General features: G+C 38.2%; 1 protein-coding gene across 1 annotated transcript in view; it reads right to left on the bottom strand.

The window, feature by feature from the left end:
• Positions 1-313: 313 nt before the first annotated feature.
• Positions 314-17,027, bottom strand: part of MBD5 (methyl-CpG binding domain protein 5) — a 142,714-nt gene continuing 126,000 nt past the window's right edge. The window contains exons 10-12 of the mRNA XM_049616143.1: positions 12,420-12,493; positions 3,810-3,885; positions 314-907 (exon numbers count right to left, since the gene is read on the bottom strand). Coding sequence (XP_049472100.1) covers positions 836-907; positions 3,810-3,885; positions 12,420-12,493 — 222 coding nt within the window. The 3' untranslated portion in view covers positions 314-835. The remainder of the gene's footprint in view (positions 908-3,809; positions 3,886-12,419; positions 12,494-17,027) is intronic.

The following is a 17,027-nucleotide window of genomic DNA, read 5'->3' on the forward strand; positions in this document are numbered from 1 at the left end:
ATATTCCATCTAAGATTTTTTTTTTATAAAACCTATTCTACTTTAAAACTTAGGTAAAAAAAATATGCAACAAATGGTTGCAGTTTCTGAATTCTTAATTTAGACCTGTGAGCCCTCATCCCTTTAGGAATCTGCAAGGTTTTGATTTCCTAGGCACCCGAAATCGGGTCCAGTGCTTCCGGATAAGGTTCATTCCAAACAGACAATAGAAATGGACACTCGGTGGTGTGCAATGTATGTCATAATTCAGGTAATACATTGTCATGCCTTTTCTCTGCTGTTAAATACAAAAACAGCATCTTTTACATTATCATAGAAAAGCATTTAGGTTGTATTTTTATTTATCACTTTACACTGGTAGTCTCTGGTAGGTGTACTCCATAGAAACCAAAGAATTTTGTACACTATTTCTTTGTACAATAAAAGATAAAGTGTGCATTAGGTACGCTTGTACATGACAATATTGTACAATATTTACATTTCTGATATCGCCATGAAATTCTGCATTTTCTATATACAACATTGAAAATTCTTCAGAAACATGTGGACATTTCTTATAATCACAATTTTAGTATTATAGAAAAAGTTTCTCAGTAATCTCTTGACCATTTATTACTCTCATCATTCAGGGATTTTGATTGGTTTTCCAGCATTCATTATCCTTCCTCATCAAAAAAAATATCGTATCACTGTTTCTTTTAGCACCCTGTGGTGGTGGTAGCTATCTGCCATAGTATAAATACTGATATAACAGTGGCTATATCAATACCTATATAGAGATAATATCTGTGCACGTTCCTTTAATTAACACTGCGCATTGGTGGAGTAGTCCCTGTTATCTGGAGATCTTCCTCCTCTTGGGTTTGGGGGGTCTCATTTGTCTGTCTCCCTGTGGGATTTGGTGAACCTGGAAATAAAGAGGTGGGGAAAAAATAACAACAAAGGTTGAAAGTACAAGCACCGTTCGATTTCTGACAAAGAAACAGGGGAGGAAAGAGATTCCACCTTTCATTTCCAACCACTGATCTCCTGAGCCATTTAAAATTTTTACCAAGATCTCAGATCTTAGTGTGTCCATAGTCACTACAGGGAATGAGGAGTCCTAGGAACAGGTAAGCAGAGCAAACCTGTAACACTGGAACGCAAGGGAGGAACCAGAGAACATCACGTGTGGGAAATGACGTGTGCAGTTGCTACCTCTGCTGTGCATTTAAGACAAAAATAAAGCCCTTTTTGTTAGGGATCCCTAGATCGCCAACTTCAGCAGAGTCTAGAAAAGCAGAAAAATACATACCAAACATGTTTTCTTCTTTACTTCATCACCCGACTTATTTTACAACTACTAAGAAGGGTCAGAGATGGTAAGAATATGCACTCAGCTCAGCCCATGGAAGTTTATTTAAGAGAACAATCAGAGTGAAAAATAGAAGATCACTACCATCTGTTGGCAGATCTGAGCTTATATAGTCTGGAAAGTGTAACTGATGAACTCATCTCTGTATACTAAATGCAGAAACTGTAGCAGTTAGGGCTGTGTATCAGATTGAGCAGGCATGGAGCATGGCAGAGTATGGTTACCAGGTATCGGACAGCAGGTATGGTTTGGAGGGGCAGAGAACAGGTGCTAGGGAGGTGATCAGGTGCCCCACAATGTATGTGGTTACTGACAGGAGAGGGCAAGCCTAGACCCAGGAAAGGCAGGATGGTCCCAAGGCCGTGGTGTAGCTAATGTTTAACAACCAGTACCCTGTGGAGGGACACAAGCCGAGTGTAGGATATGCCAATTTCCATGGTGTACGTACTTGTACCACAGCCAATTTCAAAGTTACCAACATAATGTCACAGAATTCATAATTAGGAGATGTTCCCAATCAGCTCTCAAGATCCACTACAAGTTGGCTTAATTGTTTTAAAATAATGTTAAGATAACAACGAAGGCCAATGCTATTCGAAGGCAAACGCAAAAAGCTGTTTTAAGAACTTAAATTTTAAAAGTAACATTTATAAGTTTGTCACACGGCCTCTTCCTCCTAACCTGTCCATATACATTTTTTAAAAACCACTAGTTTCTGACGAAGAATGATAACTGAAAACTTGTTATAATTGAGGAAAGAAGTCTTTATCCAAGGCTGCAAACAAGTCTTGGTAATCTGTGAACCAAATATGGTCTGAAAAGGTATTTTGTTTAACAGCTATATGATGTTTCAATGTTTACAAAGACAGTTGTCAACATGAAAAAAGTTGGAATTTCACTTCTAGACTTAGCACCTTATGAAAAATTGGAGGAGCTGGCAATTCTGGCATAATTTCCCATAGGTTTGGACCTGCTGGAGTATGGAAGAAGGAGTTCCTTCTGGAGAGAGCATGGGTTCCAGGTTGCCCCAATCCCATCACTCCTCACTGCCTGCTGGCCACAAAGGCCAAATGTCCTGCAGCAAGAGGCTCACTGAACCCATTTTCTCTTCTTCCTGAATGGGCACATTGTAGAATGCATTTCCTAGTCCATTTGCCTTAAGAAAGCCAGATGAGGGGGTCAGTCCAGTGGAAAACAGCAGAAGTGAGGAGCCTATCCTGGCACCCCTGTGCATACACACTTCTCTCACCTGCTGGGCTGCATGCAAATGATATGAAGGAGCACTCGGAGGCCCTGAGGAATGGGGGACACTAGAAACAGAAAGAAGAACCTGGGCCTCTGAATGACTGTGTGTGGAAAGCCCTTCCCCAACCGGCACCAGACCGAAGTAAGCAACAGTCTCTATTGTGCTGAGCCTCTAAGGTAGCCTCCCTGACCTCTAGTTGGCATTTTTCAATCCACTTGAATTGCTGTTTTTTCTCACACCTGACCCGCTTTACTTAGTGTATTTGCCTGGCCTTGGAAGGTGTTGGACTTCATGATCCCTGCTTCCGACCTTTCCTACATTCTGCCAGGAAGTTTAACTTCTCAGGGCCTTAATTCATCCATCTGCAAAACGATGGGTTAGATCACAACATCTCTAAAGCCCATACCAACCCCAACATTCTATGAGTCTATAACTTATATCTGTCAATAAGTAGCCACTGAATGGGTTGTTGGGGTCCAGGTGACTTTAACACAAAGTGTTGAGTGAAAGTAAATTAGCTTTCATTGCTGAATAGCCTTGGATAATTCACATTTTTTAAAAGAAATTACCAAAATTATATTTTGAGTGTTTACACTCACCAATGTTTGAATTAGAGAACAATGATGAAACTCCTCACATTCGATACTATTATGTGAACAGTTAAGTAAAAATGTAAAGAAAGAACAGACACAACTTCTTGAAAACCAGAGGTTACTATGTTCAGTAATTTAACAATAGGACTTTGTGCCAAATATTTTACTTTTTAGGTAACAATAGAAAGGAAATGAGAGGTCGATACACTCTTGATCTTGACCCTATTGTTCAATATCCCTCTCCCCCTTTTTTTTGGTTCTATGGACAAAGAGAAATTTGCATTATTGAATATTTAGGCAACAGTAATGGCTACTGCTGTGCAGAGAGTTAAATGCATAAAGCTGTGGTTTGAACTTTATTTTTTGCTGCTTACGTTTAGAAGGAATGTTATGTGGGAAAAACAAAAGTTATCTCAGAAAAAAGACACAGTTAATACTACTAGGTTATTTTTTCTTAAATTACTTTGAATCTTTTCTGATATCAGTCTTTTTTGGAGCCTAGTAATTTAGTATTGCTACGTGAGTTGCTTGTCAATATTGAAGATGCTTTACCAAAAAGTGTAATACAATTTATTTTCAAAGAAACATAGTATAATGGAAAAATAAATTAACTTACAGTCCCAGACATTTTGTCCAGTTCACTCATGGCCTCATGAATAGCAGCTTCTAAATGGTTATTTAGCTTTCCACTTCTGGAATTAATGAAAACAACACACCAGATTAACAAATTAAGGAAACAAAGTCTCAATTTAATCCCCTAATCAGAAAACAGAAGCACCAATTCCACCCTAGAAAGTCAATTTATATTTACATTTGAAAAAGTCAGATGACAAACATCCCTGGATTCTCACCACTTAATACTAATAAAAGTCACAGAATTACGAAAAAACGGAGCACATGATAGGGGACAACGGATTCTTTCCCTTTCCACATGCTTCTTCCACAGTCGGATGATTTTGCAAGAAAACTGGGCCGTGGGTCTCTTTTCCCACAGACGCAGCCTGTCGTCCAGGATTCCAGCCTGCCCTGCACTGCCTGTTCTGGCCTGTCTCTTTCTCAGGCAGCCAGGCTGCGTGGCCAGGGTTAGGGCGGAGGGGCTGAACTGCAGACTCTGGCCACTAGGGAGCTCCCTCTGCCCTCGCTGCCGTATCCCGGCTTCTGAGTTGAGCAAGTGAAGGCTGAAATCCTGGTGCCTGCACAAGTTCTGGGTGGGAAACAGTTTAACAATCTATCACACCTAAGGCTCCCTCCTGGGCCCACCACCTTTTCTGCGAAACCAAAGTGACTTAACTATTTGAACAGATAAAGAATGGCTGTCTCAGAGTGTCTATCGCTCATCTGACTTTTTCTCTCTACTCGGCCTAGCATTACACACATGTGCAGCCTGAATAACACAAAACGGTATATTCAAACTATAGGAAGCTGTGCAACGAACTACTTAAAACCAGGCAAATCCACACCATCTACCTCTGTAATTAGGTACCCTTTGTCTATTCTAACTAACTTACTTTATTCTTTTTTATGCATATAAATAGTTACCCAATTATTCTGAGTACTAAGCTGATTCATTTCATTTATCTTGTCACAACAATTACTAGAAAAGCTGCAGAGATAAAGCTGCAGGCTGTCAGCATGGTTTTCCAAGAGTTAAGTCTCACCTCGGCACGTACACGGAGATTGGAAATTTGCAGTTGGGGAAGAATTTGGCTCATAGTTCCATTTAGTTTGGCTCACGTCGTGTTTAAAAACATATTTGAACTTTAGTGGAATGCCTTTATATGAGGCCTTTTGGTTTACCACAGCCCCCACCAGGTTTTACCCTCATACGCAGGGACTAGACAATTCGTACATTTAGTTTCTGTGTATACCCTGAGGAGTATACTGCTGGGCATATCACGGATGTTCCACATACTTCCTAAATAAAAAATCTGTCCAAAGCTAACACGACGTCTGTATATTCTGCGATATACATATATGAACTTGAATCAGTTTAACTGGAAAAAAAGATTAATGTATTGGTTTTAACTAAATTATGTGGGCAATACAACAGCAACCCCTTACCTTTTGCCAGCCTGTAGGCTAGCCTCTAGCTTTCACATTCTTCCTATTTATTCTTAGAAATATAAACAATGCAGAAAAGTGCATAGAATAAGTTAACCTCTAACAAATCCACTTCTGAAAATAAACTGATAATAAATTATTATTTCCTTTCTTTTTTATTAAAAAAAAAGCTGAAATTCCCATTTGTTATCAATTCCTAGTCTCATTCTCTCCTCCTCTTCTCCCCAAAGGCAACTATGTTGTGTTTCTTTATAGTATGTTTTTATACTTTATACGATATATCCATGAATGGTACGTAGTGCTGTCTTTTATGTGTGTGTGTGTGTGTGTGTGTGTGTGTTTAATATACACACAAAGGTGTCCATCAAGGGTGGTATGGTATACATGCCCTTCTGCAACTTGTCTCTTTCTCCCTTATCACTGTTTTCGGGCACTGTTTAAGTTGATATAATCTATTCATACACTGTCTTTTATTTACCTACCTATTCCAATTTTAAGGGACCATGGGCATCTCATGGAGTTGGTCTGAGTTGCTTTCCCAGTGAGGAGTTTGCCAAGCCTGATTCTGGGTGACTGGGCGGGGGGGGGGGGGGGGGAAATCAAATGCCAGGATTCCATGGGGTCATGTAAGCTTGGCTGGGGTTGGATTGGGATCCCATTTGTGGGCTGTTTGGCAAAGGTCTTGACAGTATCATACATTGCCTAGTTGCCTAACACTATTACACCTTGTGTAACATGTTACATAGATTTGTCCTATTTCTTTTGTACTTAAAAGTATGAATATACATTTCAAAGGATATTTGTTATGGATTTTTATTATAATACCTTATGGGTTTATATTTGACTACCTAAAATTCTAAATGTCTAAAATGAAGGTAAAACATTTCAATAGAAAACCATTAGAGAATTTTGGTTCTCTCACTTTTACCTTAATAACAAGAATTGTTACTATTTATTGAAAATTGTCTATTTGCCAAGAGTTGTGTTAAATCTTTACATACATTATCTCATTTAATCTTTACAGCAAGCCTATGAAATCAGTATATGACAACTGTTTCTATGCCATACTTTATGACTTTATAGGGAGAACTGGTGAAACCGATTCTAATTTGTCAATGAAGAACATGGATATTTAACTACAGTTTTTAAAAGTAATAAATTCAAAGAGTCATGAAAAAGGTTTCCCTATGAAAAGTTGCAATAACATCAGCATTAAGGTACAAAAATAATTCAACATTACTTGCTGAACAAAAAGATAGAATTTAGGGGTCACCTGGGTGGCTCAGTCAGTTAAGCATCTGACTCCTGATTTTGGCTCAGGTCATGATCTCACAGTTCATGGAATCAAGCCCTGCATTGGGCACTGCACTGAGCATCAAGCCTGCTTGCGATTCTCTCTTTCTCCCTCTCTTTCTGCCCTTTCTCCACTTGTGCGTGCGCACACACACACCCTGTCTCTCTCTCTCTCTCTCTTAAAATAAATGAATAAACTTTAAAAAAAGAGAGAATTTAGGACTTTGTGATCTCTTTCTTCAACAAGATATTTAAAACGTTTATAAAGAGTTTATATTAACTTAAGCTAAATTTATTTTTCCTTTAACAAACTTAAGTAGTTAACAGAGGGAGAATTGACTACTTGTGGAAGAGAGAATAAATACAGAGAGGTGGGGCATGAAATTACTTGAATGCATCATGAGGTTCAAGAGGTAAAGGGAGACTCTCCCAGGTGTTAAAGCTGCAGACTAATTTTTACACTAACTGGTCAGGTCAGGGAAGAATGCACTTAAAAGAGGAAGAAAAATTTCCATGAGTTCATGAAATGAATAATTAGTCAAAATTCAGTCTTCCAGTACAGAGGGCCTCCCTGTGGAGTTTCATCCACTATTTTCTATTTCCTGCTGACATTTAATAATAAACATTTTTACTAATGGACACTCTAAAACCTACTTGATTAAGCAATAGATGTTCATATAATGACATTTCTAGTTATTAATGGAGATAATTGCCACTTCCATTTTTCACTGCCTATATTGTCACACATTATCCTTATCTTCACTAATCAAGGAAAAAGGCAGGTACACATCTGTGAATGGTATAAGAAATGAGGGAAATGAGGAACCACATGTCGCTCTACACTGTCAGTTTAGAATTTAAGCAACTCGCTTCATGCAGAATGGAACAAATTTGGGTGAGACCTAGACATCAAGAATCGTAGATTCTGAAACTTAATCCGCAGAGAAAGTATGAAGAATTTAAGGAATTTAGCATAACTATAATTTCTTGATCTTAAAGTGGAAATAGGATGTATTTTATCACTTTATCACTTTTGAACTCCACAAAAATCAGGTTACCAGATTTTAAATTTATGTGTAAGTATAGGTAGAAGATTTGATCCTCATTTCAATGAAAATCATAGCAAATCTAAAAGCTATGAAATTTTTTTCTTTAATGAAGCTATTTCCTCTTTCAAGTATAAAATGACCCTGAGTAATGTTTTCAATAAATATGTTAATATTTCTTCTGTGATTAGGCTGTAATAAGCATATATGTTTAAAGATATTTATTATACAGTTTGGTTGTAGAATATTAAAAATTAAAATGATTACATAGAATTCTAAACATCTAATATGGTGGTAGAATGTTTCCACTGGCAAAAATATCTCATAATTTCATTTGCTTCACCTGTATCTTTATAATAAAAATAGCTGTTTACTAAATACTTACCATGTGCCAAGTACTGTGTTTATATGATCTATATAATAACAATGCTAAGAGGTAGATATTAATATGCCCATTTTATTTAAAAAATTTTTAATGTTTATTTATTTTTGAGAGAGAGAGAGAGGCACTGTGTCAGCAGGGGAGGGGCAGAGAGAGAGGGAGACAGAATCTGAAGCAGGCTCTAGGCTCTGCTCTGAGCTGTCAGCACAGAGCCCGATGCGGGGCTTGAACCCATGAACTGTGTGATCATGATCTGAGCCGAAGTTGGATGTTCAATCGACTGAGCCACCCAGGTGCCCCTCTATGCCCATTTTAGAAATGAAGAATTTAGGCTCAGAGAGGTTAAGCAACATATGCAAGGGCACACAGCTATGAAGTGATGGAAATAGGATATGAACTCAGGCCCAAAACCAGCCTCTAAATCATCTTATTCAAATGCCACCTTCCTTTTTCACTCACTTTCTCTCTCCTTTTCCTTTGTCTACAAAAAGCAGTCACATCATTGCCATTTAAAAAATTCTTCCAGTTATTTTTCAGGAAAATTTTATATTACAGGTAGAAAGAAGACCAAACTAATTTATATCAACTCTCTCTACTCCCTTCTCATTCACTCTTCAACCCATGGTCACTTTGTTTTTACACCTGTCACTTTATTGGAAATGGTTTTCACTAAGGTTGCCAATAGCCTCCAAATTGCCCAGTTTCATGGAGATTTTTCAGTTCTTGTCTTACTGGACTTCTGTTTATCATTCTGGAAGCTTTTAGCCTTTGGTTTCTAACACCCTGCTCCCCTGACCCCCTATTCTCTTCCTCCTTTTTGATGATTCCCATCTGCTTCATTATCTCTAGTAAACATTCAAATGCCCAAGAGGTTCAATCCTTAACCCACTGTTCAAATTGGCCAAAGGATCTCTGTGTGATCACAGCCATTTTTACGTAGTCAAATATCACTTCTTCCCAGTGTCAGACATGGGTTCAACATAGTCCACAGGCACCCCACATGCACTCAACAGCCCCCCTGTACTAAATGCCATTTCAGTGTCTCCACCACCCACCAGGTCACCCCAGCTGAAACCCTGAAAGTTGTCCTTGATTGCTTGCTCTCCATATTCCAACCAATCACCATGATGTTTTGTGAATTTTCCCTCCTAAATATTTCTTGACCACATTCCTTCTCCTCCATTCTCATCACTCCTGTTCTGTTTTGAGCCCTCATTCTCCCTTGACTGCTGCCATGGCATCCTAAACAATGTCCCTGTTTCCAATATGGCTCCCCTAAAATTTATCCTCCGTACAGACATATCTAAAGTGAAAATCCATCTAGCTGTCCCATCAGGCACTTCCAATAAGATAAAGGATCCCACTGGCCCTTACTAACCTTTTCATGATCTGATTGCTGCTTATACCTTTGGCCGCGTCTTTTACAATTTCCTGTCTGAGGCTTTATAGTCCCCCAAATCCAACTGCTGATCTCATCTAAACATCATCCCACCCCACCCCATCTTGGTCTTTGTTTTCTTTGTCTGGCTAATACATATGTATTGTGCGAGACCTGGCTCAGATATTTCCTCTAGAAAGTCTTCCTTTACCTGAGTTTAATGCCACTTTCTATGATCCCCAAATACACTATACATATTGCTGTCATTGCAATTTTAACATTTTAATGGCCTTTGCTAAACATGAGCTCCAGGGGCTGTAGCACTGGGCCCAACACAGGTTTTTGCTCAATTAGTCTCCTTAACTAGGGCAATAACTAAACGATTAAGTAAATGAATAAACACATGATTGGGTTCAATACACCATTCATCACTTATGTGACCTTCAACTAACTATTAAGGTTATTTGGGTTAAAGTGTCTTCATTCATAAATAGGCATAGTTATTCTGGCCCATCTTGTGATTGGGAGAATAAAATAATCGAGTTTAAATACTATATGCAAAATGTAAAGTATTCTAATGGGCATTTATAAGGCAAGTTGGTCTGAATAGACAATAGCATAATAAATAAAGCTGTTTTTACTAAAGTTTGCCTTAGATTTTCTTCTTTTACCTCTCCAATCCATATTCTAAGTTTATGGTTTCATGAGTTTACGTAGATAATGCCACTTAGGACCCATGCAAATTCACCACAACTTGTAAACTAGCTTTGAAGAAAAACAATTTAAAATTGCTATTTATTCCTCATTACCTTTCAAAATTGATTAATACCAAATTTATGGGGAAAATGAAATTCATTTCAAGGCAGTATATTTATAAATATATATTTAAAAAAATTTTAATGCTTATTTATTTTTTGAGAGAATCAGAGTGTGAGTGGGGGAGGGGCAGAGAAAGAGGGAGACAGAATCCGAAGCAGGCTCCAGGCTCCGAGCTGTCAGCACAGAGCCCAATGTGGGGCGCGAACTGACAAACCACGAGGTCATGATGTGAGCCGAAGTCGGGAAGCTTAACCCACTGAGCCACCCAGGCGCCCCTCAGGGCAGTATATTTAAATATTTTAAGGAGTTATTTCATTTCTGTGTTATCAGTCAATTGGATATTTTGCACATAACTCAGCTAATGGCATATCTCACTAGAGGAAAGATTTGAGAGATCTTTTACGTCAAATAAACAAGTACTATTGAATACTCCATAGCAAACAGCCCATTGCAAGTTTGTGATTTAGGTAATTTGCAATTTCCCTCCTTTTCTCCAGACCTTGTATTAATTCTATGGGCCTTATCCTACTACAAAGCTCTGCATAGCAAGTAGTACTTCAGTCAGAGCAGAGGGGACTTGCCTCACTGTATTCCTTATCAGATCTACAGCAAACCTGGCTATTCACTTGATCATCACCACAACCCTCACTACCTTCCAAAGAACTCCTGAACAAAAGGGGGAGTTTGCTTATTGTGGATGGCATCTTTTTGTGAGACATTCTATTGAGATGAAGAGTCTCCCCAAGAGTTGTTGAATTTTAAAATTTTACCTCTGGCAAGAATTATTAAAGATACCACTAAAAGAAAGAGTGCTCTTTAATAGATACTATTGATATCATTATGTACATAAGACACACTATTAATCATTCTGATCTCATAATTCTTAGATGTTCGATAATGTGAAAATTGTAGTAATTGAGCAGGTATGTCAATTATATGTATATATTTTTAAATGTTTATTTCTGAAAGAGAGAGAGAGAATGAGCAGTGGAGGGGCAGAGAGAGAGGGGGACAGAGGATCCAAAGCAGGCTCTGCACACTGACGGCAGTGAGCCCCATGCAGGGCTCGAACTCACAAACCATGAGATCATGACTTGAGGCAAAGTAGGAGGCTCAACGGACTGAGCCACCCAGGCGCCCCCATTATATGTATTTTTAAAATAACTTTTCATGTGCATGTACAGAAGCACATTTGTAGTTCTCTACCTTAAGATGAAATAATAATTATGATACATAAAACTACATTGTATGACAGGGAAACTGTGTTTCAAACATTATCTACTTGTCCTTACAACATTTACCCAGAACATACTAGAAATATTTGAATAATAACATCCCAAAGTAAAACTTCTTGTTATAATTCCAAAGAAAACCTATTACTCCTGCCCCAAGAAAAAAGAATTATTTACCATCACTTTGACTAATAGTTAATTGGATGAAATTACTTACTTGTGTAAAATTGGGGATATCTCCTCAGCCCTCCTCCTGAAGGGACAGACTTTTTTTTTTAAAATTTTTTTTTAACGTTTATTTATTTTTGAGACAGGGAGAGACAGAGCATGAACTGGGGAGGGTCAGAGAGGGAGACACAGAATCTGCAGCAGGCTCCAGGCTCTGAGCTGTCAGCACAGAGCCCGACGCGGGGCTAGAACTCACGGACCACGAGATCATGACCTGAGCCGAAGTCGGCCGCTTAATTGACTGAGCCACCCAGGCGCCCCTGAAGGGACAGACTTTTACTATACTTTTATTTTTTAATTTTTTAAATTTTTAAAAATTAAAAATATATTTATGTATGTTTGTATGTATTTATTTATTTTTTAGTAATCTCTACACCCGGTGTGGGGTTTGAACTCATGACCATGAGATCAAGAGTTGCATGCTCTCTGACTGAGCCAGCCAGGCACCCCTTGCTATACTTTTAGAAACTACTTAATTGGCAAACATTGAGAGTGTTTCTTTCCCAGTAAATGAGAGGGATGGATATGGAGGGAGTGAGGAAAGAGATGATGAAGAGGAACATCCCACACACAGTACAAATTGTTAAGAAAAGAAAATATTTTCTGTAATAGCTAACTAATTTGGCTTGTCTATAATGATCCTCTTGGGCGATAACCATTAAACTACACTTAGGGAGGCCCTAAGATGGACAAAATTAATGAGATTTTCTTGTCCCTATGAATAAAACCCAGTAAATTATATACTTGAGAAAGAAATGGCAAAAAAATAAATAAAATTGGTGCTTACTTTCTGTTCCTTTTCCGGGCTCGGCTGTAGGCTTCTAAACCTTCTGTTAGTGTCTTCAACTTCTCGGGCTCCACCTGAGTGAAGGCATGAAGACCAAACCATATTACCCAGACCTGCAATTGTTAACACCGTTTTTTACTTTCCTGCTGTGGGGAGGGAAGCTTAACTTTCACTGCCCTGTCAGGTGTCCTGTCCTTGCTCAAGCTGGGGCTGATTGTGTGGCTCCAGGCTGTAACATCAATGGAAATGAAAGATTGGTTGGCTTTCCAATTGTCAACAGTTTGTAAAGAATGTTTTAAGAACAAAATCGGCAATTTAAATAACCTTCAATTCACAAAATCATATAAATCAGAGATGGTTTGCTTCCCCTACTGCCTGATACCCAGCTACTGCAAATCTGTACTCCAGGAGAAGGGGGACAGAAGCGGTGGTGAGTGAAGGGGGGCGGCCCAGCTACTGCAAATCTGTTATTCCAGCAGAAGGGGAACAAGAGCCATGGGGGCGGCCTTTGGAGCTGGCAGACGGAAGTTTGAATCTGACCTCCTCGGTTTCTAGCGTGAATAAAACACTCAAATGTTCTGAGCTCAGTTTCCTCCTGTTTAAAATGAGGACAACGATACCTACCTTCCTGCTACTATGGCTGTGATGATTAAAATGCAGCAAGTAATGTTGAACACAGCCAAGCACAGAGCGGCTATTATTACTTAGGACATGTTGGGTTCTGCAGAGGCCACAATTTGAGTGGGAGGTGGGCCACCTTAGTCCTTACTGCTGTGGGAAAAGGTGTGGCTACACCTTGTGGGCGTGTCCTCTCCCTTCTTGCTTCATCCCTGTCAGCCTGTGTGAAGCTTGCTACTTCTTCACAGTGCGGCCACCAATGGTGGCTGGGGTGTTGGTGGGGGTGGGGAGGTGCAGGCTTTGCCATTTGCCCCCAGTAATCTCTGTCACGGTTCTTGAAGCCACCCCCCACCAAGAAAAAGTTACTAAATAAGAAAACTTGTATGTAACTTGTGAATAAAAAGACCTTTAGAAAAACATTGTTATTTTTTGTCAATCTTAAAAAAAAAATCAACTTAAGTAAAAACAGTGTTGCTTGCTGTGTAAACACAGCTTCAAGGCAAGTCTTCTCAGCCATCTCTTAGCCCCACCGCCCCTATGCTACTTTTATATAAAAATTCAAGAAGTTGTCAAAACGCCTCATGGGTAAGACAATAAATACTAAGAAGCAAGGAAATGATTATTAACTTTTCTCTTGAAATCTTCCTGAGTCATGAATATCATTATTAAGTAATTTTTCTTTGACCCCTTCAAATTGAGCACACAGTAATGGGTAACAAAGGGTTTCCTCTCTAAAGTTTGAAAACAGGCATTTCTAACTATTCAGTGAGGAAAACATATAACGAAGACACTTTCCTCTTCACAATTTTGTATTTTGTCCTAAAGGATGCAAATACACACAACTTCATGGGGGACACCCAATCTCTTGGATGCTAGAAAAGGAGACAATTTTGTTCTAACAGCACTTCACAGGAGCCATGAAGGAAAGTGTCTTGTTGAAATAAAAAAGGAAAGGAAAGGAAAGGAAAGGAAAGGAAAGGAAAGGAAAGGAAAGGAAAGGAAAGGTGCCTGGATACATTTTCACATTTCATGTTAGAAAAGAGGCTTCATTTTGTATTTACTCACATGAAGAGCATAGGAAAGATATTTCACACATTAATTTATGTAATCTATAGCTAATTCCACAGATATTTAAATAACCTCCTTTGGTAGTAGGAAGGAAGCTCTCTTGTAACATAAACTCGTATTAGACACAAGTCGGTGTAGTGAAAGATCTCAGAAGGGAATGATGCAAAGCAACAGAAAGTGGATTCACAGTGAAATAAAGCAAGACACCAACATGAAGACCTACCCCCTTGGTCTTAGTTCCTCAAAGTTAAGTTAAAACTATTTTTTAAACCTCAGTTTTTATTTTTAGTTAAATAAAGAATAAGGGGTAATAAAAACATTTCTTGTGTGTTTATTACAGGAAAGGTACTGTTCTATCATTTAATATGGTAATACTGCAAACTAGTATTATTTTTGTTGTTTTACACATGGGACTCAGTGAATTTAAGTAGCATAGCCAGCATTGAAACTCAGATATGACTCCAAAGCACTCAACCTCTCTCCACCATACCAACTCCAATATACATTGAAGTATACAGTCATTTAAACACCCACTCCCCCACCACAGATATACCAAAAAAATAGATCAAATTAATTTAAATCAATTACATTTTTACAAAAATTTAGATAACACATGCCTAAATTTATCTTTTAAAATTTTTTATGCTTGGATAATTTTCTGGTAATTTTGCTGAACTAATACTCTTCTGTGATTTTTTTCCCCCATTTAAATTGCCTGTAAGGCTGTAGGTACTCCATAATGAACTATATTATTTATAAAGGATTCAATGACCTTGACACAGAAAGCAATGATGGTGCTTTCCAAAACTAAATATAAATAAGATACACATCACTGTTTATTTCTGATTTGACAAGATCATACATATCCAGAGGTAAATGTTTAGTTTATTTTGTTTCAGAATTTTAGTACTCTACTGGATTGTGAAATATATGAGGAGCGTACATTGTTTGTAGGGAATTATTCATACACTTATGCAATATTCAAGAAACTGTTTAAAGATACCGCCGTCCCCTAAGATGGTATCGGAGAACAAAATAAATTCAATTTCTAGTCAAATCGAAATCATATTTAATGATTTAATGAATACTCCCTCATAAATTACTTAGCTAACTTGTAAATGAGGAAAATACTGAGAAATCAAATACATAAATGCAACATTAAAAAGGAAAAACACACAAATATTTTTATAAAACTTACACTGAAGGAGCCAGTAATTCAAGACACTTAATACTTTGATCTGTAATTATAACCTTATGTTCCTGTATAGTCATAAGTCAGAAGTTCCATAAATTATTTAATTCTTATCTTGGTGAGAAATCAAGGGAGGACTTTATAATGTATCTTTCCTCATAATCTGCCCCATATTCTTACTCAAATAAGGATGATGTGAATAGTAATGACCAACATTGAATAACTCTCTTCACAGATGTCAGTTGAGACTTAGAAAAAATTACCAGATTTTATATGTATTTATAGTTCACATATTACCTCATGTATAAATATATTTTTTGACTCCTAAAATCCTCCTTTCACTCATTCATATTCTTTAGACATCACAATTCTTCAACACAAATAGTTCTATAGCCTGTTTGTTCAGTATGGTTGGAAATATACCCAGAAACATACCCATATACTCTTATAGGGAGGAAGTTTCAGACTTTTCTGAACAAATCTGAATCTCGGTTGCTGTTTTTGTTCATGAGGCACACATTAAAATTTGGTAATTTAATTAAGTTTGATTTGGGGTCAACATGGTAGCATGTAGTGTATCGTAGAGGTAACTTAAATCTACAACAGAGGGAGACACAAACCTTTAAGGGAGCCAAACTGACCCTCTGAAAGTGAGGTGGGGTATATGTTAGAACCTGGATCAAAGATCTTAGATCACTTTTTTTTTTTTACGTTTATTCATTTTTGGAAGACAGAGAGCATGAATGGGGGAGGAGCAGAGAGAGAGGGAGACAGAGAATCTAAAGCAGGCAGCACAGAGCCCAACGTGGGGCTCAAACTCACAAACTATGAGATTATAACCTGAGCTGAAGTCGGACGCTTAAACAACTGAGCCACCCAGGAGCCCCTTAGATCACTTTTGAATAGAGCCAGTTAGGTGGACACAATGTCAAAATTTCCTGCAAGCTTGAAACCTGGTAATGGGATTGCATTTCTTGGTGATTTACTTGGCTCCTACTTAGTGCTGAGGCAAAGTTGTTCCACAAAGGTCAAAGGACAGAGTACAAGCCACAATCCAGATTTCCTAAGACAGACAGGACAGCTGAACTCAAACCCGCTCTTCATTCCTTACATCTCCATCCAAGTTTTACAATGTCCTCAGCTCCTGTTATTGGGGAATGGTACTGTGCACAGAGTACCAAGCTTAGTTTAGGAGACCAGACAGGGTGCCTGGCTTAACTGCCTGTCATGTGTGTTCTTAGGAACGCCACTTTGCTGAGTGTCAGCTCCCTGGCCTGTAAAATGGGGATGGTTGTGCATCTTTATGGGTCATTGAGAGAATCCAAAAAGATAATGAAGACAACGGTGCTTTAAAAACACCAAAGTGTCACTGGTGTCACGTGAAACAGGACCAACCTTTAAACACTTTTAGTAGTTATATATTCATATGTTTATATTAGAAAAATACAAAGAACATTATACCTGTGATTTCACACATATTATATCTTAGACTAAGACTGAAGGAGTTATTTAAAAAGTGGCTTGAATGGTGCCTAGTTCATAATAGGAGTCCAAAAAGCATTTGTTGAATAAATAAATAAAGGAGTAAGTGAATTTGAATAAAGTTTCTAGCTAAGTGGTCATACAGGTAGCATGCAACTTTGGCTGAAGCCTGGGAAATACAGCTCTGAAGCAACAAGCAAATATGAGGCATTTATCAGGTTCATTATTGTCAAACATTTATTAAACAG

This window comes from Panthera uncia (assembly GCF_023721935.1).
Source record: "Panthera uncia isolate 11264 chromosome C1 unlocalized genomic scaffold, Puncia_PCG_1.0 HiC_scaffold_3, whole genome shotgun sequence".
In the NCBI taxonomy this organism is placed as follows: domain Eukaryota; kingdom Metazoa; phylum Chordata; class Mammalia; order Carnivora; family Felidae; genus Panthera; species Panthera uncia.